General features: G+C 43.1%; 1 protein-coding gene across 1 annotated transcript in view; it reads right to left on the bottom strand.

The window, feature by feature from the left end:
- The window catches only part of LOC130390095 (magnesium transporter protein 1-like), a 31,482-nt gene extending 5,761 nt beyond the window's left edge, over positions 1-25,721 (bottom strand). Inside the window, exons 1-4 of the mRNA XM_056599812.1 lie at positions 25,447-25,721; positions 23,575-23,744; positions 23,377-23,494; positions 22,996-23,136 (exon numbers count right to left, since the gene is read on the bottom strand). Of these exons, the coding sequence (XP_056455787.1) occupies positions 22,996-23,136; positions 23,377-23,494; positions 23,575-23,744; positions 25,447-25,527 (510 nt within the window). The 5' untranslated portion in view covers positions 25,528-25,721. The remainder of the gene's footprint in view (positions 1-22,995; positions 23,137-23,376; positions 23,495-23,574; positions 23,745-25,446) is intronic.
- Positions 25,722-27,613: the final 1,892 nt, after the last annotated feature.

The following is a 27,613-nucleotide window of genomic DNA, read 5'->3' as shown; positions in this document are numbered from 1 at the left end:
CAGTCAGGGTTACTGCAGACATCAACACAAAGACACCAGGTTACAGATTGATGAGAAGATAGCAGGGATGGGACAAAGTCACTGTTTGGCAAGTCCCAAATAAGTCCCAAGTCGTAGCAGTCAAGTCCGAGTCGAGTCCCAAGTCATGACAGGGAAAGGCAAGTCGAGTCCAAGTCAAAGTCACACCAAAGCCAAGTCCGAGTCCAAAACTTTGTCCTGAACAAGTCACCATGTATTTTTACTTAATAATGTCATTATTAGGCTATTGATCCTAATTTCAACATATCACTCTAATGTACAGTGTAATTTCTTATCAATAGTTATATGTTCATTGTTTCTGCCTTCAAATGTGATATGCGCATGCGCCGAAATCCTATGGTGTCTCAGAGGTGAAGTGAGAGTGGACGGTGGGTTTGAATTGTATTAGTAGGCTACGGAAGGCACCACTGTGATCCTAAAGTTGGTAAAGCTGCGCCTTGACTAGTGTGGCATATGAGCTATGTATGGATGTCTGAAAGGACTGCTTGAGTGGATGTCAGTTACAGTATGCCACAATTTTTCAGTAAGGAAATTTTCCTTACCACCCGCCTGTGTCTTCAGTAGTAGAAGCTGAAGTAGTAGTACTAGCTGAAGTAGTAGTAGTAGTAGTAGCTGAAGTAGTAGTAGTAGCTGAAGTAGTAGTAGCTGAAGTAGTAGTAGTAGCTGAAGTAATAGTAGTAGCTGCATTTGTAGTACTAATGGTAGTTGTAGTAATGGTAGTAATGGTTTTCTCTTTATGAGAATAGCGTAGCCGGTGCGTGATTAAAAGTAGCCCAATAGGGTGGGAAAACCCGCCCAATCTGGCAACACTGCCTGACCGTCCTCAAAATGTAGCCCAATAGGGCGGGAAAAACCACCCAATCTGGCAACACTGCTGAATGTCCTCACGCTCCAGCGACAACGTAAATCAATGAGTCCAACTGAAACGAAGCCGATATCAAACTTAAACTGTGATTCTGAAGAAAGCATAAATGATATTGAAATTCCGTTTAGATATTATTGAAGATACGAGTGCAGTGTTTCCCCTAGGATGGAGTTGCAGCTGCGGAGGTGAAATGTTTCTTTTTCCGCTCGCAATTTTTTTTTTGTGCTCGCAAAGCGCACCCTGCAGGGAGGTTTCTATCAGTGGCGGTGGGTCTATAGAGGGCGCTAGGGCGCCGCCCCTCCATGAAAAATTAATTTGAATATATCTGCCAACAATTAATCAACTATTATCAATACGAAATAAATCCACAAAAATACATAGTTTATCGTTTAATTGTGTGATATACTTGTCACTGCCAGCAACCATTTAAATGCGTCTGAACGTCAATGATTTGGGCTAGGCTTGTTATTGGTCATTCAAAATAAAGCCCTCCTCCAAGTCAGGGGCACCAGCCACGTTGAAGTCAATGTAAGCTCGCTAACTATTTGCAGTCTATCAAGCAGAGACAGCTTTTCATTGGCGCAAGAAAATTCGCCCTCGGGTCGCACCAGTGTGCGCCCCAGGCCAGTGGCATCGCTTTTCTTTTTTGTTATCACCACATGATTGGACAAATCAGCAAATCAATCAAATAGGCTACCTCCCTCAGCAGCATTCGCGCAACACAACTACAGAGAGTTGTAAGCACTTTCCACCCTTTTCAGTGGAGGAATTGGACTCCCCAAGCAATGTTATACTTAAAAGGAGCAAGTAAGTTACCTATTAATTTAGTCTTTCGGCCTGTAGCATATAAACAAAATGAAGCAACTGTCCCATATTTCTAACTGCATTTGAAGTAGACATTGAGACTCACAAAAAATGGACGCTATAGGACAGTGATCATGATTTGTCTCAATATCAGAATAACAACAATGGGTCATGTGGTCCTACCACTAGAACACTTGGCCAGATCTGCGTTTGAACTCCATGTTGTCACGGTCACCATTCCTATCAAGCTCTCCATTGTGGTGATCTACCGTCCTCCAGGTCCCCTCCGTGACTTCTAAGACGAGATGGATGCCCTCCTCAGCCGCTTTCCTGAGGATGGCACCCCACTCGTTATCCTCGGCAACTTCAACATCCTGCCAGAGAAGTTGCACTCACCTGAACTAACCAACTTTTTCGCCACCTTTGACTTAACACTATCCCCTTCTCCTCCCACACACAGGGCCGGGAACCAGCTTGACCTAATATTCACCAGGTCCTGCGGCACCTCTGCTCTCTCCGTTACCCCCCTCCCTGTGTCTGACCATCACTTTGTTGATTTTTCTCTCCCTTTGAAATCCTCTCCCCCCTCCTCTCTAGTCCCCACATTGTCACCACTCGCCGTAACCTCAAATCCCTCTCTCCCTCTACTGTTCTGTCTTCACTACCTTCTATCGAACGATTCTCTCAACTATCTACAGATGAATCTTCAGACACTCTGCTATCCTCCCTCTCCTCCTCCTTGGATTCCCTCTGTCCCTTCCACTCCAGACCAGCACGATCCTCACCCCCCCCTCCTTGGCTGTCCCATCCTCTGCAGACTTGTAGAACAAAGTTGCAAGCAGCTGAGAGGAAATTGAAGAGATCAGATTTCACTAATGATCTATCTCACTATCTTTTCCTTCTTTCAGATTTCACCTCGTGTGTCAACAACCAAATCTACCTTCTACCGGAACAAAATCAACAATTCCCTGTTCTCGTCCCTCCTCAACCCTCCCTCACCCCCACCTCCTTCCTGCCTCACTGCTGATGACATTGTTACCTACCTACCCAGAAAGTGAAGGACATTAGCTCCTCTTTTATCCCTGCCTCCATTCTCCCATCCCCTCCTGTCTTTACCCAATTTAGCCCTCTCACCTCTGACGAGGTCAACCTAATAATAACATCTAACCATACCACCACCTGCCCCCTTGACGCTATCCCCTCCTCTCTCCTCCAGGATGTCTCAAGCGAGATCCTGCCATTTCTCACCTCAACTCCTCCCTCACTTCAGGCATTGTTCCAGCGTCTTTCAAGACTGCCAGAATAAAGCCTCTCCTCAAAAAAACAACTCTTAATACCACCGGCATCCAGAACTACAGACCGGTATCTCTTCTTTCATTCCTGTCTAACCAACTGTCCTCCTATCTCTCATCTAACAACCTCCTTGACCCTCACCAGTCAGGTTTCAAGAAGGCACACTCCACCGAGACGGCTCTCCTTGTGGTGACTGAGTCCCTCCGTGCTGCCAGAGCCTCGTCCCTCATCGGTTCTCATTCTCCTCGACCTGTCCGCAGCATTTGACACTGTGAACCACCAGATCCTTCTTGCCACTCTTGCCGAACTTGGCATCGCTGAATCTGCTCTTTCCTGGTTCACATCCTACCTGACGAACTGCACCTATCAAGTGACATGGAATGGCACCTTGTCCAAACCTTGCACGCTTGAAACTGGTGTCCCTCAAGGCTCTGTACTGGGGCCTCTTCTGTTTATACCAGATCTCTGGGCTCGGTAATTGCATCACACAGCTTTTCCTATCACTGCACTCGCATCTCGAATACTGCTGTCCGCTCTGGTCGCCCCACCTGCAGCGCGACATCATTCAAATCGAACCAGTCCAAAGATCTTTCACTGCCAAGATACAGGGCCTTCGTGATCTCAGCTACTGGGATCGCCTCCGACGCCTCTCGCTGTACTCCCTGCAGCGACGGAGGGAAAGGTACACCATCATCCTTGTCTGGAAGATTGAACATAACATCCTCCCAAACAACGTCAACCTCATCTTTCGGGAAACCTCCAGACACGGTACTACCTGTATTAGACCATTGGGCAACTCCAAGCACAGCAGCATCAACACCCTGAGGTTCAACTCCTTCGCCTCTCGTGCATCAGCTCTGTACAACGTGGTCCCTCCTAACATCAAGTCCCTCACAACCTTGACTACCTTCAAGCCTGCACTTGATGTGTTCCTCAACAGCTTCCCTGACACTCCGCCAACACCTGGGTACACTGGGCAAAACCAAAACTCGGTGCTGGAGTGGGCTGGTAGCAATTGCCTTTAACGTTGCTACAAATCCGGCGGTGGAGATGCTTGACATTCTTGGCCTGAGCCCTCCAACTCGAACCCAACCCAAGTAAGTAACTGCTATGCTGACGACACTCAGCTATTTCTCTTTCCCCTCATCTGATAAAGCCCTGATTGCAACACGCATATCGGAATGTCTGGCGGACGTCAGCACCTGGACAACTGCCCATCACCTGAGGCTTAACCTCAACAAAACCGAGCTCCTCCTAATCCCAGGGAAAGATTTCCCACACATGGACTTAAGGTGCGGCCACACCAAACGCGTTACCCGCGTACCTCACGTATAAAATCGTCAATTTTTCCATAGGGAACCATTGGTTGAGACGCGTACACGCGTTACATGTGCTAAAGCAACATTTTACGCGCGTATGAGGCGCGCATATTTACGCGCGTAACGCGCGTATATATACTTTGAACTTTTTACGCTCATACGCATGACGATTAGCCGCGTTGCCCAATCAGCGTTGAGCTTGACCCGACGTCACTGGCAGAGAGTAGTGAGCTTGGACAGAAGCATACGGCCGACATCTTTCTTTATTCTGTGTGGAAATAGTAACATAGTTACGCCATTAAATGCTTTTATGGAAACATTTCTAGCGAGAAATGTGCATTTTACTTTCATAATGTTCGCTCGGTGAATGTGAAGGATGTTTGGTTTGATAGTTATGACGAAGAGGGAACGCTCCGTTCACTTGCATGGACAGAGTCTCTGGTTACTAAGCAACCTCAACGTCTTGGCGGACTATATATCAGCTGATCAACACTACGAATGCTGGAAACACACCAGACACACCATGTGAAGTTATTTAACACGATTATTGTTATTTATATCCGAGATTATTTGATCTAACCCGATCTAAACTCTATCACCCAAACACGGCGGCGTTTGGGTTTCCTACCTCGGACTCCAGCGCAGCCACGGCCGACAACTTTCTTTATTCTGGGTGGAAATAGTAACAGTTACGCCATTAAATGCGTTTATGGAAACATTTTTAGCGAGAAATGTGCATTTTACTTTCGTAATGTTCGCTCGGTGAATGTGAAGGATGTTTGGTTTGATAGTTATGACGAAGAGGGAACGCTCCGTTCACTTGCATTGACATGGACTCATCTAGGCGCGTTAGGAGCGTAGGCGCGTTAGGAGCGTATGCCCATTTTTGACACAAAATGGTCAAGCAACATTTTACGCGCGTTACGCGCGTAAAAATAACGCGATACGCGTTTGGTGTGGCCGAACCATTACTGGTCACCGTCGAGAACATCACTGTATCTCCCTCTCCAATTGCCAGAAACCTCGGTGTGGTATTGGACAATCAGTTATCCTGCACCGCAAACATCACTGCAGTGGCCCGATCCTGCAGATTTGCACTTTACAACATCCGCAGAATCCGGCCCTTCCTCACAAGGGAAGCAGCTCAGCTTCTAGTCCAATCACTGGTCGTCTCCCGTCTCGACTACTGCAACTCACTCCTGGCTGGACTTCCTGCCTCTGCGATTAAACCTTTGCAGCGCATCCAGAATGCGGCAGCGCACCTCGTGTTCAACCTACCGAAATTCTCCCATGTGACACCCCTCTTCCGGGACCTCCACTGGCTCATTGTAGTAGCTCGCATCAAATTTAAGACGATGGTACTGGCATACAACACAGTCGATGTAACTGCCCCTGCCTACCTCCAAGCATTGCTAAAGCCACACACCCCAGCTCGATCCCTCCGCTCAACTACCTCAGCTGGACGTCATCGCTAAGAGCTAGCAAAGGCCGTTCAGCAAAGTCACAACTTTTCTCGGTTTTGGAAGTGGTGGAACTCAGTGGTGGAACAAGCTCCCTGCCGCTCTCAGGACCGCAGAGTCGCTCACTATCTTCCGAAAAAGACTCAAGACTCACCTGTTCAGAGTCCACCTCAACACTGCATAGCCACCCTCCCCCTTCTGGCCACCATTGTACACTGTATTGTATTGTATTATAGTACTTAACTGTATACCAACTGCAGTAGCTGCTATCATCGCTGTTACACAGGGAATTGGTTAGCCTAGCGATTGTTGTACTTGCACTTGGTTCTATGAACATCCTTTCTGTACCGACAGCGATATATTGATGAACTCTTATGACAAATGTACTTATTGTAATATACAATTTCAATCTGGTTTCCGCCCCCTCCACAGCACAGAGACAGCCCTGGTTAAAATCACCAATGACCTTCTCATGGCAGCAGACTCCGCACACCTCACTATTCTCATCCTCCTTGATCTGAGTGCGGCCTTTGACACCATTTCACACAACATCCTCCTTGACAGACTGGCCTCCATTGGTATCACTGACAGGGGTGTAAACACACCCCTGCACTGCTTTAAATCATATCTTTCCGGCCGTACTCAGTTCATCCAACTCAAAACTTTCAAATCCCAGTCACTTCCAGTCACTACCGGTGTTCCCCAGGGTTCTGTTCTAGGCCCCCTCCTGTTCATCATTTATCTACTTCAACTTGGCCATATTTTCCGTAAATTTAACATTCATTTTCACTGCTATGCGGATGACACCCAGCTCTACATATCCACCAAGCCCACTTCTACCCTTCCTCCCACCTCCCTCTCCGATTGCCTACAAGAAATAAAATCCTGGTTCACCTGCAACTTTCTCAAACTCAACAGCAATAAAACAGAAGTCCTCCTCATCGGCACCAAATCAACCCTCACAAAACAGCTTTTCCATCACTATCGACAACACCTCAGTCTCCCCCTCCCCTCAGGTTAAGAGTCTGGGTGTCATCCTCGACAGCACACTATCATTTCAAGCACACATCAATAACATCACCAGGTCTGCCTACTACCATCTACGCAATATCAACCGCCTCCGCCCAACCCTCACACCCCATAGCACAGCCATCCTTGTTCACACCCTGGTCACTTCCCGCATCGATTATTGTAACTCCCTCCTCTTCGGTCTCCCCCTCAAGTCCATCCGCAAACTCCAACTGGTCCAGAACTCTGCCGCCCGCATCATCACCAGAACCCCCTCCATTAATCACATCACCCCTGTCCTTCAGCAGCTTCACTGGCTCCCGGTCAAAACCCGCATCCACTTCAAGATTCTGCTCCTCACCTTCAAGGCCCTCCACAACCTCGCCCCTCCATACATCTGTGAACTCCTACACACCAACACACCCACCCGCACTCTCCGGTCCTCCTCTTCCATTCAATTCACTGTGCCTCCCGCACGCCTGGTTACCATGAGGTCCAGAGCCTTCAGCAGATCTGCCCCCCACCTCTGGAACACCCTCCCACCTGACATCCGTAATTCCGACACTCTTTCCACTTTTAAGTCTCGTCTCAAAACACATCTTTTTAAACTGACATATTCCACCTAACCCATCTCACCCCACTTATGTAAATTGTTCAATGTATCTTGTTCGTGTTTTTTATGATTGTTGATTATGTTTTCTGTTTTTAAACTGCCCTGTAAGGTGACCTTGGGTGCTTTGAAAGGCGCCCTTAAATAAAATGAATTACTATTATTATTATTATTATTATTGCAAGTCTTTTTGGATAAAAGCGTCTGCTAAATGCCCTAAATGTAAATGGGTCAAATCGCAATGGCTGGTGGAATGGCCATAAAGTTGGGTCTGTATATGCAGTGTAAGCTTGTCCAGGCCCTGCAAATCAGGATGTAGGCTATGAATCTGAATGAATAGTAGGTAAATAGGTATACGGCCATCCCCCAGACCCCCTGTCTATTACTGTGCCCCACCAACATTTTTTACCACGAGCCACCACTGCAGGGGTTGACACTAAGGTTTCAAAAGCACTTGCCCATCGGGCAAGTACAGGTCAGGTTCAACTTGCCCGAATGTAATGTTCACTTGCCCAAATTATAATCAGAATCGTGAACGGGCCCCCCCCAAAACCAGGCACCCGGCCTGGTTTTGGGGGGGCTCAGAAAAATCATCCTAGCTCAGACTGAAGCTGAATGTTAGCTTCCACACGTGTTTAAAAAATAACAAACTTCTCTTTGTTTACTTATTTATCGAGCGGTCACATCGTGCCATGAAGTGATTTCAGTCCACAGTTGCAAGCTATCGCCAAGTTATATGTAGACCTGCATGATTTGATGCAAATGTACATAACTAAATGTCAGAGGTAGTAGCAAAGATATGTATTTTTTAACTTTCAAGTTTCTTTTAGCTCTAACTGAATAATCACAATCGCGTTTCTAGTAGGGTTGTCAGTCACGATACTGGATTTTCTAACTTCAACACTATTCCTGGGAAAAGATTGATATTCTATACCATTTTCGATATCAGGGGAAACGTTTTTTTCAGGAAAGAACATACCCAAAGTAAAGAGATTATATCTCCACAACTGCAAGGGCGATAATGTCATCTTTGGGCCAAAACAAAGATTGTTGTGAAAGTGAAATATTCAATGGGGATAATACTTGGTTAAAGTGAATAAAGCCATGGAACACAGCATAAGTAGAAGATGACATTTCCACCTGAAATAATTATCAGTATCAGTTGGTCGTTATCAGTTGGGAGCGCTGTCTTACTATGAGACACAAATAAGGTAGATATCTTACAATTTTGACACTTGACACCTCTATTTAAAGTTCAGGGCAATCGAATGCACCAAGCCAAACACTCGCAAATAAATATATGGCCACTAGATTGCGCTGAAGAATATGTTTTCTGATTGAAGGCAATTTACCTATTTCCTAAGAAACCTTCTCTTATTCATTGATTGAAAACACCATGTTAAGTTGCAAAATTTGGCCCAGATACTGGATAATCTGTTTATGGTGGTTTTATTCGATCAGAATCAACTTTGTGGACAAAAATCACAAAGGTAATACCTACTTCATTTTTGGTTGTTAAAAGAAAAGGGGACGTTTCTTCTTAAGTTGTTATTTGCGAGTTTTAGTCACAGAATGATATGGTTTGTACTGTTGGAATAAGTGGAGGCTCAGCTTTCAAATACAGTAGTTTGTGAGGGTCCAATTTCGTGAAAAAGATCGCTATTGCTGTACGCATGTGCACAGTTATGAAACACAAAACCGTGTTCTTGACTTTCCTTGATAATTTGCCTCAATCCAAAATACTTCCAAACTGCACTCCTCCATCACTACTCCATTTAACTTCTACCTAAACCGTTCGCGGAGGTGCTGCACTTGAGATGTTAGCTGTGTTGGCTAACCTTTAGCGAATCACTGCCAGAGACCGCACTGCGAGTGAGTGACAGAAGGCGGGGCTATATTCGCACTGAAGCGATGCGTGTCTGTTAACTCGCTTTCCGAGAGAAGAGAAGACAGCGCGCTGATCAATTGCAAATACTTCTATTTTGTGTGGTTTTGCGGAACAAAAGGTTGTTCTGCAGTTTCTAAAAACATTTGAATAAATAGCTTTTATATTAACATCCACCCAAAATCCACTTGCCCGTTCGGGCAACCAGAAAAAATCTCAACTTGCCCAAAACATTTTTTTACTTGCCCCGGGCAAGCGGGCAACCGTTAGTGTCAACCCCTGCACTGGTTTCTATGTGTCTGCCAGCACCAGAAGGGTGTACATACAGTACATCTGTGCACAGTAATGAGCAGGGGAAATATGGAGAGATTGAACATAATCCAAGTATAATCTTTAAAACAATTATTTAAATTTATTTAACAAACATCACATAACACAAATACTACAACAATCGAAAAGTTCTGTGCCTCAAACCAATGCATCTTTCCACTCCCTCCCCTCTCCCCATCACAAAGGTTGTAGTAGGACCATAAAGAGGCCCTGCCTCTATGGGACGAGTTTTGGGGCTCTCGAGTCAATAATGACGACGCTATTGAAATTGTTGCTAAATAAATAATTCTCAGAAATAAGAAGACATATATTTTTAAAAACTAAAGATTGTAGTAGGACCATAAAGAGGCCATACATCTATGGAACAAGTTCTGGGGCTCTAGAGTCAATAACGGCGACGCTATTGATTTTTTTTTAGTTTTCAGTTTTGCACTTTGCAGACGGCCCTAAACTCGCGGCTGAAAGCCGACAGCTCATAGAAGCCAATGCAATTCACCGTTCGCTAAAGATGGCTCGTTTGGATGAAAACAATGTTGTAGCTGGTTCTCTAGGTTACTACATTAAACTAGAGGTGTCAATTGTGTCGCAACCAGGCCCGGTTCCAGAACAGAATCTGAGATTACAGGGGGTGCACCAGTCCAGTACTAAAACCAGCTACCCAGCTTCAGTTCAGACTTCGCTTTTTACACAGGCCTTTCTACCAGTAGATAGACAAGCACTTCTTGGTAGTTCTACTGACATGTTGATATATTATTGATATAAGCTTTGGATATGAAATAGGTTTTTGATATGTGTGAGGTGTAAAAAAGAACTGAATTCTACACTGAAAAAAAAACATGTGACTGCAATGAAAAAATAACAATTTTTTTATTAAATTGTGGCAGGATATTTGACATAGCAAATAATTGTACATTGTCGTTCACATTGTAACTTAAAAATAAAACTGATTTTAGCTGAACAAGGAAAGAACACTTTCAAACTTTTTCTCTATTTACCAAAGTGAACCAGTAAATGTCATGGCTTCTTGTACTGCCTCTCTGTCTTGCATTTAACAATAAAACTCAATTATAATGTTACTTTCACAAAAAGTAATCAGTAATAGTGCCTCTTAAAGTTAACACGATTGTAAATAAATACATTCAAAACACAACTGGCAAATATGGGTTCTTATAAACATAATACATAACTAAGATAAGCTGTGGTTGACATACAGTACTGCTAGAAAGTATGTGAACCTCTTGAGCTTAATTAGAAATAATTAATTTAACCATTATAAATTCATTTTTATCAATAACAGTATGTTTAACATTAAATAACAGGTGTTTATCAATTAAAAAAAAAAAATCTCTATTTACCAAAGTGAACCAGTAAATGTCATGGCTTCTTGTACTGCCTCTCTGTCTTGCATTCAACAATAAAACTCAATTATAATGTTACTTTCACAAAAAGTAATCAGTAATAGTGCCTCTTAAAGTTAACACGATTGTAAATAAATACATTCAAAACACAACTGGCAAATATGGGTTCTTTAAACATAATACATAACTAAGATAAGCTGTGGTTGACATACAGTAATGCTAGAAAGTATGTGAACCTCTTGAGCTTAATTAGAAATAATTAATTTAACCATTATAAATAGATTTTTATCAATAACAGTATGTTTAACATTAAATAACAGGTGTGTTTATCAATTCAAAAAAAAAAATCTCCAGAAATCAATTTTGTAGTTAAAGATTCAAATAAAACAAATTGCAATTTGCTTACTTTTGTGTGCGCAAAAGTTAGAGAACCCTGTGCTGCATTGCTTAAATCGAGCAGGTAAACACAATCCGGTGGGACACATTTAGTGATTAACCTGAATGGGTTCACTTTGGTGAGCCTAAACCTTCTAGCCGTAGAGCACTGACGCTGGGGAGGACTCTGGCGCTCTCTGTTTCGCCGCTTCTCCAGTCGAGCCAAAACAACATTGTTTTGTCTTGTTTTTAAATTGTTTTTTTTTTTAATCTTTTTAATCTTTTTAACCTTTTTAAACTATTTCACTATCCGCGTCCGACCAGTAGACCTTTTCAAATCTAGCGGTTGCCTACCTGTTGCTGCTAGCACACTACCTGCAGTGTACTTTTCCCCCCGTTGCCGCCGGCACCACTATGTTGAGTTACTCCGTCAACCAGCTGATGAATCTCAAAAATGTCTTCACTCCACCGGACATTACAGTGATTAAACAACTTGGACTTCTCCGCCGTCGGCGCTATATCCACAGAGGCTCCCGAAGAAAGTTCCTCAACCCACCGAAAAGTCCTGCCATCCCGGCTCACTGGTCAGTCACGCGTTTTGTCGCACCTCACATACGTCATCAGAGCGTTGTCTCCTACTGGATAAGTAGTTTGGGCATCTCCATGGCAACACCTCTCGGGGAATTGGATGGAAAACGTGGAGTGGACTCTAGTCTGCTACGTCCACTGCCAAGATGTGTTGCTTCATCCAGCAGCAAAATTGAACTTTTTAATGCCCAATCAATCAGCAACAAATCCTGCCTAATACATGATCATATACTGGATAAATGTCTGGATTTTATGTGCATCACAGAGACCTGGCACCAACCAGATACTTTCTCCTCCTTAAATGAGAGCTGTCCCCCAGGATATAGCTACCTCCAGAAAGCCCGCAGTACAGGTCGTGGTGGCGGCCTGTCGGTCATCCATCGCAGTGATCTGGAGTTATCTCTGCAGCCCCTGCCTGAACTCTCTTCATTTGAATGCCTTGCTTTTAAATGTAAGCCCCCTTCCTCTGTGCTGTTTCCTCCTTATTTACCGACCACCAAAACCGAACACATCTTTCATCCCTGAGATGTCAAATCTTCTCACAACTTTCTGCACATCCTCTGCCGACGTTATCATTTTAGGTGATATGAACATCCACGTCGATACCCCCTCCTGCCGCTTTGCTGCTGAATTTCTTCAGCTATTGGACTGCTTTAATTTAAAGCAACTTGTTGATGTCCCCACACACACCAGGGGGCACACTTTGGACCTGGTCATCACAAACTCTGCCCCTCTCAAAAACCTGCAGGTGTATGACCTTGGTGTCTCTGACCACAAGATCATTTCTATGGAGTTGCCAACCTCATCCAGCCTCTCCAAGCCTAGACGAAATATCAGTTTTAGAAATCTCAAAAACATTAACCAAGAACACCTGTCAGCAGTCTTTCAGCATCTCTCCACACTTTTCTCATCAGCTGACGAAGCAGTGGACCTCTACAACAGCCATCTGAGTAGCCTCCTGGATCACCATGCACCTGTTAAAACCAGAGCAGTCACCTTCACCCGCCCAGCTCCCTGGTTTTCAGATGGGCTGCGGAAGATGAAGGCAGCAGGGCGAGTCCTTGAGCGGCGATACAAAACACCTGGCCTCACTGTTCACAATCAAATCTACCGGGAGCACCAACTACAGTATTCAAAGTCCCTTAAAGAGGCAAGGTCACTTTTTTACTCTGACGCCATCAGAAACAATCCAGGAAACTCCAAACGGCTCTTCCTTACGGTCAACCATCTTCTCAAACCACAATCCCCCCCACTTACTGGCACCACAGAAGAACAGTGCTATCACTTCATGGATTTTTTCAAATCAAAGATTGCACATATTCGTTCTGCTCTTTCTGGTCCTCCCACCCAAACCGTTCCCCCATATACATATGCCATTTCACAACCCCTAAACTGCTTTCCTGTGGTTTCATCAGAAGAGGTGCAGAACATCATCAGGAAGATGAAACCCTCCACCTGTGCCCTGGACCCTCTCCCAACCTCCCTGGTAAAAACCCATGTCACAGTCTTAAGTCCCCTGATCGCCTCCGTTATAAATCACTCTCTCCAAACTGGTCACGTTCCCCCCGTCTTAAAGAAAGCCATAATCAGACCACTGCTCAAAAAACACACCCTTAACCCAGAAGTCCTATCACACTACAGGCCCATCTCCAATCTCCCCTTCATATCCAAAGTACTTGAGAAAGCAGTTGCCACCCACCTTCAAAACCACCTCAAACTAAACAACCTCTATGAAAAATTCCAGTCCGGTTTCCGCTCCGCCCACAGCACAGAAACAGCACTCGTAAGAGTTAAAAACGACCTCCTGAGGTCATCCGACGCTGGCTCCCCCTCCCTCTGGATCTCTCTGCTGCTTTTGACACAGTCGACCATGACATTCTTCTAAACCGCCTCCACCTCACCACTGGACTCACTGGCACTCCCCTCAGTTGGTTTCAGTCATACCTCAAAAACCGGATAGAATGCATCTCCCTGGGTCCCTCCAAATCGAACCCACACACAGTCACTTGCGGTGTCCCCCAGGGTTCAGTCCTTGGCCCCATCCTCTTTATCCTCTACCTCATCCCCCTTGGTCAGGTCATCAGCCGCCACGGTTTCTCATTTCACTGCTATGCCGACGACACACAGCTCTATGTCAATGCCACAGCTGCCACCCCACCTTTAACATCACCGTCATCCCCATCAAAACTCACCACGTGCCTGGAGGAGATAAAGGTATGGATGGAGCACAATTTCCTCCAACTCAACAGCGCCAAAACCGAAGCCATCCTGATCGGCACCTCTCACCAGACCAAATCATCATCCATAACCAGCATCAGTTTTTCTGGCTCAAATATCCCTCTCTCATCAACAGTAACAAATCTTGGTGTAAAAATTGACCCCCAGCTCACTTTTGAATCCCATATCAACCACCTCTGCAAGACCTCCTTCTATCACCGCCGCAACATTTCCAAACTCCGCCCCATTCTCTCACTCTCAGACTCCGAAAAACTAGTCCATGCCTTTATCTCCTCCAGACTGGACTACTGTAACGCACTACTCATCGGGATCCCTAGCAAGAGCCTGCAGAGGCTTCAATACGTACAAAACTCTGCAGCTAGGATCCTGATGAGAGTGCGTAAGCATGAGCACATTACCCCCATTCTCCACTCACTCCACTGGCTTCCGGTTTCCACCCGGATTGAGTACAAGGTTTCCCTCCTCACTCACCAATCTATCCATGGACATGCCCCCCCATACCTCAAAGAACTTCTAAACCCACATAGCACAACACGCTCCCTCCGCTCCACTCACTCTAACCTCCTCCACATACCCAGAACCAAACTGAGGACAATGGGAGATAGGGCCTTCAGTGTTGCCGCCCCACGCCTGTGGAACGCCCTCCCTGACACCTTGAGGGCACCACAATCCACTGATTGTTTTAAAAAAGGTCTTAAAACATTTCTTTTTAAAAAAACCTTTGGCTCGCACTCTTAGATGTTTTTAAAACCCCCTTTTTATTTTTATTTTTGTTTTTAACCTGTCGCCCTTTGAGATCTTCGGATGAAAAGGGCACTATAAATTAAATGTATTATTATTATTATTAAACCTACCTGGTTTGACCTGTTTTATCTAGTGCCGCCCAATTGCTTCCCTAAAGATCTCTCATTACATTGGTCCATTTCATCACTCCATTTGTCCCACCTGATTGTGTTTACCTGGTCGATTTAAGCAATGCAGTGCAGGGTTCACTTACTTTTGTACATACAAAAGTTGGCAAATAATTTGTTTTAACAATTGATTTTCAGAAAATAAAAATATAGAATTTATAAACATTACATGGAACTTTCCCCTTTTGAATTCAATTACAAAAATGTCCCTGATATTCAAATATTATGAGATGCACCTGTATGTGAACCACTTAATGTCAATAAGTGCTTATTCTGTTGCCCAAAACTTTTAATGCTGACAGATAAAACCCAATTAGTAATGTTCTTTTCACAAAAAGTAATCAGTAATACATAGTGCCTTTCTTAAAGTTCACAAGATTGTAAATAAATACAATAAAAACAGAACTGGCAAATATGGGTTCTTATGAACAGAATACATTTAATCCATTAATAAAATAAGCTGTTGTTGACATAGCTTTGTGAGAACAAAGATTTTACAATGTCATTCAAATTGTAACTTGTGCAGCCTACCAGTATGTAGACAACAGGCTTTCAGCAGCCATTTTCTCAAACTGTCCCATGTTGTCCAGTATTCATGAACAACAAGCTGCAAAGTGGAGACTGTAGGAGGTTCCAAGAGAGTGGCATACTTGATCCACCGGGGGGCACAGGATCCATCCTCCTCCCTGCTCTGGTTAATGTCTGATGTTGATACTTCTACGGTATTCTTTTTGAGCCATTTTCGGATATCCATTGCTAAATGCTTAATTGTTGCTGCCGAAGAAGTTTGATGTCACTGCCGTGCGCGCCATAGGTATACTATATGCATGGATTCGCGCATTTTGCACACGACGCCGGCCGCTGGCCGGGCCACAGTTCACGCGCACCTGTCATAATAATAATAACGTTATCGGTTTAGTGAACAAAATAAACAGTATTCAATGGAAATTGTCACAAGATTAATTACAATTTGTTTTTTCGAAATATTTTATTATTTTTATCATATTTATAAAAAATAACTTCAATCTCTCCTTTTTTCAATTGAGGGTGCAAACAATTTTTTTGGGGGTGCAATGCATGTTTATGCACCCCCGTAGAACCGGGCCTGGTCGCAACGATGTTTCACTGCTGATCTATTGAACCGCAAAATCAGAATCTGCCATTTTATTTGTAACATTACGGAAGTTCCTCTCCGTTTATAGGTATGCTTTACCCACAGGTGTGAATTGACCTGGATATGAAGCGTCAGTAGCGCAAAATAATATAACATTCGTTTTTTAAAGAGCTAAGACGGAGCTCTCCTCTCCTTTTACATGCTTTACTCACAAGTGTGTGAATTGACCTGGTTATGAAGCGCATATCCAGCGTCCGTAGCGCACGGAATGATATATTATTTTGCGTAGCGCAAAATAATATAACATTCGTATTTTAAAGAGATAAGCTGAAGCTCTCCTCTCCTCTTGTTAAAAAAAAGAAATTCAGCAGCGGCGGTCATATTTCAGCACCATAGGGGAAACACTGAAGTGTAGATTTGTCTTCACTCGCCGTTTTCTTTTCATCTTCACGGATGTGGATGCCTCTTGGGTGTCTAGCCCTCCAGGCGGGAAATATGTTAGATATCTAAAACAATACACGTTTTTGACTCAAGCAGGGCTGTACGCTTACTTTTTAAAATGGTAGCACTGGTGCTAGCAAGTGAAAAAATTCAGTAGCACAAAAATAATTTTGGTAGCACGTATACTAGTCAAATAAATAAAAATACTATATGAACAGAATAGGACGTATATACAAAAGTAACACTATATGAACAATTTTAACAACAGTAAAGTGAAAATGAACATATTAAATAGTAAAGTGACTATGTTGAATGTGTTCACCACAACAGCAGCCAGAAGTGGTGAACACATTCAACAAAATTAAGTAATTATTACAAATTTAACAAACACTTATTTATTAACCTCTGATGTCCTTTCCCCTACCTCGAGGCAATATTTACAAAACGAAGGCTGAATCCGAATACTCATACTTGACTACTATATAGTATGCATTTTGTAGTACGCCAAAAATATAGCGCGTCCGAAAGCTCAGTACGCATTGTGTAGTACGGAAGACGTTTCCGAATGCGTACTACCGCCAAAGTAAACCACGGAGTTCACTACCCTATCCCACAATGCAACCGGAGTCTGGTAACGAACAAAGAAGAGATGGCTGACCCGACACCACCAGAAAGACGTCGTAGAAAGCGGCGAAAAAAAGAGACATTAAAAAGAGTAAAATAGTAAAATAGTAAAGTAAGTAATTAAGTAAAAAGAGAAATTTTTTATTTAATAGCAACGATGACAAGACGGAAAACAGGTAACTTATCAAGGTAATTTTGCCGGCATCTGAGGGGAGATACGTCATCTCCAAACATCCGGTGGAGTTTCGGCGACGTTCGGAAGCGTTCAGAGGCGTTCTACGCACAGCTGTAGACCGTACTACACTGTGAAGTGTAGTACCTTCAAGTAGTAGACACTGAACAGAAATAGTATGTACTAAGTATTCGGATTCAGCCGGAGTCATGGGTGGAGTCGGTTTCGTCCGAAGGTGCCGGTTCCGTGCTTGTGGTCGCCGAGTCAATCTCTTCCATACGTGGATTCTTTTTACAAGTTTCCATCTTTATTTGATGAAGAAGAACTTACAGGGAAATACCTTTTCATTTTTCTGTTTTGCTTAAAAAGTGAATTTCCCGCGACCGTTACAAAGCCTCTTCCTCAACGTGCGAATGTTCGGGAAATGTCGTTTTTTTAGTAGTCGAGCGGAACAGGCGAGCCTATAACTCAAAATACATTTCCCAACATTCAACGCTCCCATCATGCTCCCACACACTCGCGCTTAGTGGTGCCATTGAAAGCCGTACAGAAAGACATATTTTTTTTCGGCACGGGTCCTTCTCACCCTTTCGCACCGGTGCGAGTGGACTTGTATTTATCTTTGCACGCTAAATATTTCAATAGCAAATGCGATCAAAACTGTCGCACTGTACAGCCCTGTCAAGACATGTCACGTCAATACAAGTCAAGGAGGCGAAGTCCGAGTCAGGTCTCGCGTCAATAGCAGTCAAGTCTAAGTCGAGTCACAAGTAGGGTTGCCGCGGTGTGGACTTTTTCACACCGAGTAATACGCTCGTGTCAACACCGGTATTACCGGTTAGGGCTGTCACTTTTTATTCGAAGTTCGAATATTCGTTCGAAGGTGGGGTGAAAAGTTCGAATTCGAAGTGTAATTCTCCATTCGAACTGTAAAAATGCGCTATATAGAAGAGAGCGGCGAGTGGCTTCTCCTCAATAAAGCGGCCCTCCTGGATCCCCGCTTCTCCCGGTTAGTCCACCTTTCCCCTGCACAGAAACATCTCGTGACTGAAAGCCTCTCACACGAGCTCACTGAAACGGAGACCGACACGGATCGCACACGACAGGGAGAAAAGTCCGCTGCTGCGCTGGGCGCGATGGGCAGCCTGTTTGGGGACTTATACAGCACGGCTGACAGAAGCAGCTGCAGCGGTAACGGAGAGCTGCGAGACTACTTGAAGGAGACTCTCTCCGCAGATAAAAACCCGCTCAGTTGGTGGAGAGATACAGGGTGTCACAGGCACCCACAGCTTTCAAAGTTGGCGCGTGAGTACCTGTGTGTGCCAGGAACGTCTGTGCGCTCCGAGCGCGTGTTCTCAGAGTTAAATGGTACCACGAAGCTCACTTTAGATTCAATTAGTTGAACCAGGTTTTCCGCTTTAGGTTCAGTGCGCGTTCACGTGAAAGGGGCGTTTTTTGCGTCATTCTCACCTTTACGATAGATCAAGCAGTCTCTATGCGTATAAGTGAAAATATTCTGCATATTGTCTGTAAAATAACTATGCCAAATGCAGAATTGTTCGCCATTAATCCAAATAGAATGATGATGATTTTAAAATGCATAAGCAACGTCCATCCTGCCTTATTCTATCATTTAGGGAATTCACTTTAAATACACCCTATTTAAGAAATGTATGGCATGTTTTTGACCGCCGAGAGGTAGCGGCTCTAGCATAATGGATTGGTATAAGACCCGACCGCCAGCGACCGGGGTTCAATTTCGCCGGTCTATCATCATGCATTTTACCCCCATAGATGTGGTGCCAGCACGGCCTTGAAAATATGGGTTTAAGTTCGAAATAAGCACAAAAATATAATTCCATAAGCTTTAGTGAATAAGTATTCCATATGCATGAGAATTAGGACTTTTTAAGCTTGACATAAATTTGCATCACTTGGGAGTCGAACCCCCCGCGCAGAAATTCAAGACTGACGCGCTACCTCCACTCTAGCACACTGTCACGGAGACACAATGCGCAACAGTAATCATTGTCTACATAAGGTCCAAAATGACGATCAAATAACGAACACCCTCTGATGAGAATCTGTATCTCTCATGAAGAACCCCAATTTCGTTGTTTGCACAATGACAATAAAATCTGAAATCTGAATATCGTCAGACAATGCCAAGGGATCGGTTCTGTCCCGTAAAACCCTCTGTCTCCGGAGAGACGCCTGTACGAGAAGTGCGCCGGGGTCCACGGGAACCCCCACAAATGGTGACGCCATTGTCAGAGGAGGGGCTAGGAAGCTGCGCACGCCGATTTAAGTAGCCGATCTCCGGCTAGACTAAGCCGAAAAACTGCTCCCGACCAGGTTTGGTTGCGAGCATAAGTCACCATGGTGATACAGCGACGCTAAAAGAGATCGACTTTCGTGGTACAACTAACCCAGGCTTGGAGCTCAACATACCTCGCTAACCCTCTAAGCGAGCTTCGTGGTACAGGGCCCAAGTCGACAGACTTTTTTTTCTGGCCAATAATCTAAGAAATTAAGTCGGCCATGCTGCCTTGTTCTAGCTAAAATCGGCGCACTCCTTTCTTTATTTAAAAATGTTCTATTAGAGTTTTTTTTTTTAAACTCCTATGTAAGCCTATATGAATTCAGAGGCATGTGAAAGTCATTTTCTTTCCGTAAGGAATAAAAAGAGCAGCATGCCGTGTTAGAGGTCGGCCTCACAGACTGTTCGTTTATATAGGCTGTGTGTGCCATGGTCAACATGCGCTCCGCATATCGCGCTCCGAGCAGTTATTGTTAATGTGTAAAAGACAGCCGCACTTGTGTGTCGGAGCTTCCTCTTGTTGTGTTTACAAATGTGATATCAAAGATGTGTTTTATCCTGTGCTGTTATGAATTCAGTAGGTATACGTGATTTCCACAAGAAATAAAAAGAGCAACATAAAAAAATCAAGACTTTTGTCGTGTTCTATGGGGGGGGGGGGGGGGGGGGGGTCGAATGTATTCAAATTAATTATGGACATTCGAAATTCGTTCGAATTTCATTTTTGGAAAAAGTGACAGCCCCATTACCGGTATAAACGGTATTAACTTTGAAACTATAGGTCAACCGCCATCTTCTCCGTCAACTCTCCTCTCACACTCGGTGACAGCGGCTGGCAGCACGCCAATTCTCGGCGTCTTAAATCTATATATAATAGTATAATATAATTTTATGTATCATAATATCACGGCCAAAAGCTCTGTGCGCCTCCGGATGGCCGTAGCGCGGGGAGCTCACGTAGGGTTTGGGCTTTGCGGGGTTTGTTTACCAGCGTTGCTATGGTTACCGGTCTTGTAAGAAAGCACGTCAATTCTCGGCGCGACAATTCTCCCGCACAGAGCAGAACTGTGACCTATTCTACATTTTAATTTTCTTAATTATAATTATATATTATTCATTTTTACTGAATTTGTTTTTTTTACCGAAAAAAAAAAAAAAAAAAAAAAAAAAAAAAACTTGTGTTGCCGGTGTGCAACACTGAGTAAACGGTGTTGGCCTCAACACCGGTAATACCGTATACCGCGGCAACCCTAGTCACAAGTCATGCGTAATTTTTTCAGGTCGAGTCTGAAGTCATCAAAATCATGACTTGAGTCCAAGTCATGTGACTCGAGTCCACATCTCTGGAAGATAGTGTCAACACAATTAGACAACTGGGAAACCCCTGGGTACTATCTCCATTGGGTTCCATCTATCACCACTGGGTTAGTTTAATTAATCATTCAAGAGCCAGTGAACCCAAACCGGATTTTCTTGGGTGAACGTTATATGATACAAGGTCAATATTGATTGCACACACACACACACACACACACACACACACACACACACACACACACACACACACACACACACACACACACACACACACACACACACACACACACACACACACACACACACACACACACACACACACACACACACACACACGAGGAGAAGCAGCCATAGGCAGCCAGAATGACGTCGGAAAATACCCGTATTACCGTCGAAGATGCCCCCGCCACTAATGATGAATGGCAGTAGAGTGACTGATAAGAAACGGACAATATATATATATTAACTAGATGCCCTACGGCGGCGTCTAGAACGTCACCATAGGCCGCCATCTTACCACAGTAAAGCTTTCTGGTGGAATCTGTTGTAGTGGACGTTAATCAGTGATCTGCACAAACGCTAATACTCTTATCTCGCTGAAATCTTGATGAATTTACAAACGGTTTGGTTTCTTACAAACTTTAGCTTTTTCTGAGTTTTAGTAGACCATATATTGATTTAACATAAATAACATGAATACCTTGTGCATGTGTGTATTTATTGCAACCATCTGTTCTGTTTAATGTTCATTTCATATGAAAACACATGGTTATATATAATTACATAAATACATCTCTGTACAGGGTGGGGATTTCAACATGCAGCCTTTCTTTATTTGTAAGGGGAAATCTTGTACCCATTTTAGAACATTATTCTATTTTTCTTAGAACCTAACAATTATTCATAAGTATGTACTGTCATACCTACATCTCTGACGTTTATAACAAACCAAACCGTTTGAAAATCGGTCGAAAATTGAGCAAGCTATGGTTATTTAAAAAGTACATGAATCACTACCAACCCAATGTTATTGGTGAGCAGCTTACTGTGGTAAGATGGCCGCCAGCAGTGGTGACGTTCGACTCCATTGGCCAGCACCGCGGACGAGGCATCTAGTTAATATATATATCTATGACACGGACAATACCAAGTTGTCAGTGACATACTTGGTCAGACTCTGTTTGCACTATTTGCTCTCTGTATTGATGGAGTAGAACTTTGATTTGGTTTCGCACATAATATTGTTTGCACTTGAAAAAAAGAGAATTATTTAATTAAATTTATTTTACTCTTTTATAAATTTTAGTTTTAGTTTCAATTTCATGTATGTAATGAGTTATAATAAAACATTTAAAAATGCTTGTGCAACTCGGTTAAATAAAAGTCTGTTGGTCCAGTCATATATTTTGTCATTGTAGTTTTCTTAAAATCTCGTCTCCTCTCGTTCTCGTGAGCCGAGTGTATCATCACACCCCTAATATATATATATATTATATTATAGAGCGTCAGTATATGGCAACAATCACTTTCTCCTCAATGTTGCGGTTCACTCCGGAGGGCGCTGATTGGCTCTCACAACAAAGCATTAAGCGAAATTCCACGAGAATTTATGAATGAAGATTGGCCTCTAAACGCGTCTTGACTTCGTATGGATTTGCGGAGTGCCTTTTTCGGTGTGAGTTCAACGTAAGGTCGAATTAGAATGTTAAATAAATGCAATACAACGTAATGTTAGCCACTTGGATAGCCACAGTAGCTACTAAAAGGGGAAAATAAAGATCTGTCCATCTATCTATCTACAAAGCCTTCACATTCCTAATTGAGAATTGTGTACCTACCAAGCAATGCATTTCTGAATATTGTGTCGCCAAACTAATTTAGTCCAATTCATGTGAATCCACATGATTTCAGTTTCTCCACTCACGTGCACGTCGGTCCTGTCGGCCACCCAGCGGGCGAGCTGCTCCGCTGCGAACCCTCTGACCTGCAGCTCGTAGTTGTCCGTCTTCCGCTGTTTCCCTTTGGCCGGGAAGTGAAGGAAGGTGGGCGCAGAATTCATACTCAACTAGAAAAGAAAGGTCGAAATTAGGATTAAACATACATTCAGAGATTAGGGAAATATATACTGCTACTACTACTACTACTACTACTACTGCTGCTACTACCTCAAAAATATGATGTCACTGTTTTATACTGTCCATTCCCAGTGTACTTGTATACCATTTGCAAAGCAGCCCTTCAGTACCATGTTGGTAACACTGTTAAGAGTACATTATAAATAGTGGTTGATTGAACATCGACTTACCATCTGAAAGACGTCCGATCCTTCGTCGAAGTCAACAGATGCAAAGAAAACTTTGTTGGTGAAGGCAGAGGAGTAACGCCAAGAGTTGGCCAATATATGAAACTCCTCATCAGCCTGTCTGATCAATTTAAAACACAATATTACTTTAAGTGTTAGTTATCAGCAATCCCATTATTTACTTCAGTACTCATGTCTTACCTGCAGACCCCGCACTGTCTCTGAGGTTGTAGGGCTGTGAACATGATGACTACAGAGTAGTTCCTGGGAGGAGCTTTGACAAAACGACGGAACTTGTCTCCATTCAGTTTGATGATGGAGCGCTTCGACGCCCACTCCATCATCTGACCAACCTTCTCAGACAGCAACGTCTGCGGGAAACAAACAATTAAATAGTTTCTACTAGTGATAGATTCTGACCTACATTTGTGGTTTATTTTAGCTACTACTCTTCTCAGTATCAACAAATCTACTGGGGGGTAATCTGAGCTTCTGACCAGGTGAGTCCAAAACGGCTAATTTCTAACGTAAAGATGTGTACTTTATATTTAAATACATGTTTTATGTGCTGGCCATTATCCAACAAAGCATATTGTGTTTATAACAATTCCTTTGGACAACCTTTTTCCGCAACATATCGGTCAGTGTCTTGCAACTTTCTGAGAGCAAAATGAATTAACATGTGTGGGATATTAACATGTGACTGCATACAATGTGTCCAGAGACATGTTGACTAATGTAGGATAGTAAGCATAATTGGCCCTTAACACTAATATTCAGAAACAACACTGCCTCAAAAGGCTATTGGCCTAAGCAACACCAGTAGAGGCATATCATTTTCCCTGAAATTTTAAACATTGCAAACGTGCAAAAACATACATTTATTTATGTGGCATTCAGTCCAACGCTTAAAATATATCTGTTGCATTCAGTAGGCCAATGCTGTGGTAAAGTGTGTAAAGTATGAACAAGTGTTTCTTTCTGTTCAATAGATAGAACTTCATCAATCCCCTGTAGGAGAAATTTGTTATTGTTTGTCCCTATGAAACAATACGGTATGACGGTAACTCTAAAGTCAAACCGTCCAATCTGAAGGCTCTACTTAACCACTCCCCCTACTCACTTCCAACAATGCAAAGTGAACAGAACTGAGTAGGGGAGGGTGTAGCCTCACTAGTTTGTGAACGACCCAGAGAAACGCAACGCAAATTCAATGTGAACGAACATGCATGAGGCTTTGTAATGAAATCCAGTACGATTTTGAAATTCCTCCCGGACACTTTTTTTTAAAAAAAATGTCACAAAAAGAGGGCTTGTCCGGGCAAAAGAGGACGTCTGGTTACCCTACGTACGGGGAATCCATTTGATTCCTACCTGTTCCACTGTTAAATGGCGGCGCAAATTGGTGGGCGCTATACTGGCAATTTTTCTGCGTGAGAAATACGAAGTGTGGCGTGCGAGCGTGTGCATGGGTTGAATTGCATGTGTCTCACGCCGAATGCGTGAGACTTGAGAGCCCTGCATAATATGTGTAGCCTAACTGTCTTATTAGAAAACTGAATATAAATGGTGACCTTCAACCATATGAAAATCCGGGGAAATTAAATGTATCTAGCCTGACAAGTGAAGTGTCCCACAACGGTACCCGTCGCTAATGCACATTCAAAACCTGGGTAAAGTCGGCCTAGCGTCATGCCTCACCTGGAATGAACATTAATGGTAACCTTACGTAAAAACACATCTTCATATCACCAAGGATAGGGCTAAATGATTCAAAACCTGTTTTGCATTCCTCAGAATGTGTGTATCAATAATCTAGGCTCGGACTCGAGTAGATCAAATATAAACTGCGAGTTAGACCACTAAATATACAGATAGGTCCGTGTTATCTGAACACAAACATGAAGTTGACTTGAATTCCATAACTAAGGATATTATAGATTATATATTAACTACACTCGGTCGCGCTCTGATGTGCAGTAGTTGGAAGTAATCTATATCCGGAATATGTAATCGAATTCGCTGGGTTACGATTGAACGTTTCGAATTCATTACAAAAAAAGTAAACCTTACCTCTTTTTTCTTCTGCGCATCAGAAGGCATATCATAAAAACTAAAGAGCAAAAGCAATGGAAATACAAAACTAGGAAACATCTTCACCGCCGTCGGTCAAACAGCACACAGATAGATTATAAGCAGAGATTCCTGTCACATTTCCATTGGTCTCCTCGTTCTTCTTCACGTTATGCTACAACCACCAAAAAGGTGCCGTACCTCCCCCTACTGGTCTGAAGTTGCAGTACCTCCATCTACTGGGATAAAATCAGGCCCCCAGGATAGGCGCTTACTTCCGCAATCCACCAGTGCTCAGAGGCCAAGCCTGAGCTGTGTTCGAAATCGTTCCCTATCATGGATGTAGTGCACTAAATAGGGTGCACGCCATTTTGTAGGGTGTTCGAATTCTCAGTGGTCCACTATATAGGGCACTATATAGTGGACTTAAAATAGGGTACATACGATGTTCCCTACATGTTACTCCCGTATACCACAATGCAATGCGGTCGTGTTTTTCCGGAGGAGAAGAAGAAGCTGAATAACCGCGAAAACTAATACATTTAATGATGGAGTCTCCGGCTTTCGTTTAGAAATGTCAACAATTTATTTGGGATTTAACATAGAATATTTAACATTCAAAATTAATAAAAAAATACTTGAACAAGGAAATGTAACATTCAACATCAATACAACCTCCAGCTTTCCTCGTGAGTGCCTGGTATGTTTACATGATGTGGGCGCATCTGTCTGCGTCACACAAATACCCGGCGCATTTACTGACGCAAATGACGTTTAGAAATGTTCAGCGTAGTGTCCGAATTCTCGTTCCCTATTCCCTATATAGTGCACTAAATCATGTACACTATATAGGGAATAGGGAACGATTTCGAACACGGCTCTGGTATTGCAGCTGTTTAAGCTGGCAGTGGACGGGGGTCCGTCATTTCATGTGGCCCAGAAGTAGATATCGCCGTCCACTCCAATACAAGTGGGGAACAGGATTGTGTCTCCGCAAAAAATGTCTGGATATCAATCAAAGGCTCATAATTATCTTTCTACCCTGTTCTAAAAAAATGTAAGTTTTTTCTTTTCAAAACGCCTCCACAAGCGTTTTATTAGCAGTTGATGTTGGGTGGGCAGCTGAAAGGAGTCGTACTGAAACAAACGGCTCCTTGCTATGGACCTATTTTGAAGTGCACGGCTCCATTAACTTCCGAATTAAATTAAATTCCGAATTAACTTCCATTAACTCCATTAACTTCCAAAGTCAGAGATTTGTCCTTTTACTTAACATGAATGGTGTTGAACACGGATATATAACACACATATCATTGAAATAGCTGTAACAGGCACGGACGTATTGATTACCTGAATGATTATGGGAGACCTACGTCATTTTCATAATATTGTTAATTGTCTAATATTAACATTTCAGTTGCGTTGGTAGGTATTTCATTTTCATTTGCTTGTTTAGCTATGTATGACAGGGTTATGGTTAGCTATGTATGACAGTTGACAATGTTGGTGTATTACAATTCATTATTTGGGTAGGCTACTCCAACTTCGTTGCTGGTCGATATGTAAACATTTACTTTTATATAAATTATTGAATGCATTTTTCGTAAATAGTTAGTTGGAAGGAATCTGTTTCTTAAGCAATAACATTGAACTGAATTTTTTAGGCCTACATACGTTTACTATGATATGTTAGTTATGTTAGGGTTAAGTTAGATAATCTTTTTTGTTTCCTCATCAGATCCCAGTCCATCATGCTCCTCTACTTGTCTGCCGTGCCACCATCATGCCTCATGCATCACCTCTCAGCGCCTACCCAGCTGCATCTTATTCCATTTCGAAAAAGCGAGCATCTCACCAAGCAAAGTTTTGCTAATGCCTGCTCAAGTTATTTAAATACTTCATTCTATGGATATCTGAAAATATTTACAGATGGTTCTAAAGATCCCAAAGGACAATGTGGTATTGGAATATATATTCCAGAATTTGAAAAAGGATATGGATATAGAGTGGGTGACTTTATCAGTATACTCAATCGAGATGGCCACAATAATAACCGCTCTTAGATGGGTTGTTTTATAACAGATAATTCAATACGTGAAGATTTGGTGATAGAGGTAAAGCATCTTCTTTTAAATATTATAAGCCTTGGTTTAGTTATTCAGTTCTG

Source organism: Gadus chalcogrammus, chromosome 10 (genome assembly GCF_026213295.1).
Source record: "Gadus chalcogrammus isolate NIFS_2021 chromosome 10, NIFS_Gcha_1.0, whole genome shotgun sequence".
NCBI classification, from domain to species: Eukaryota; Metazoa; Chordata; class Actinopteri; order Gadiformes; family Gadidae; genus Gadus; species Gadus chalcogrammus.
Note: the sequence above shows the minus strand (reverse complement) of the source record. Positions and strands in the feature narration are given on the sequence as shown.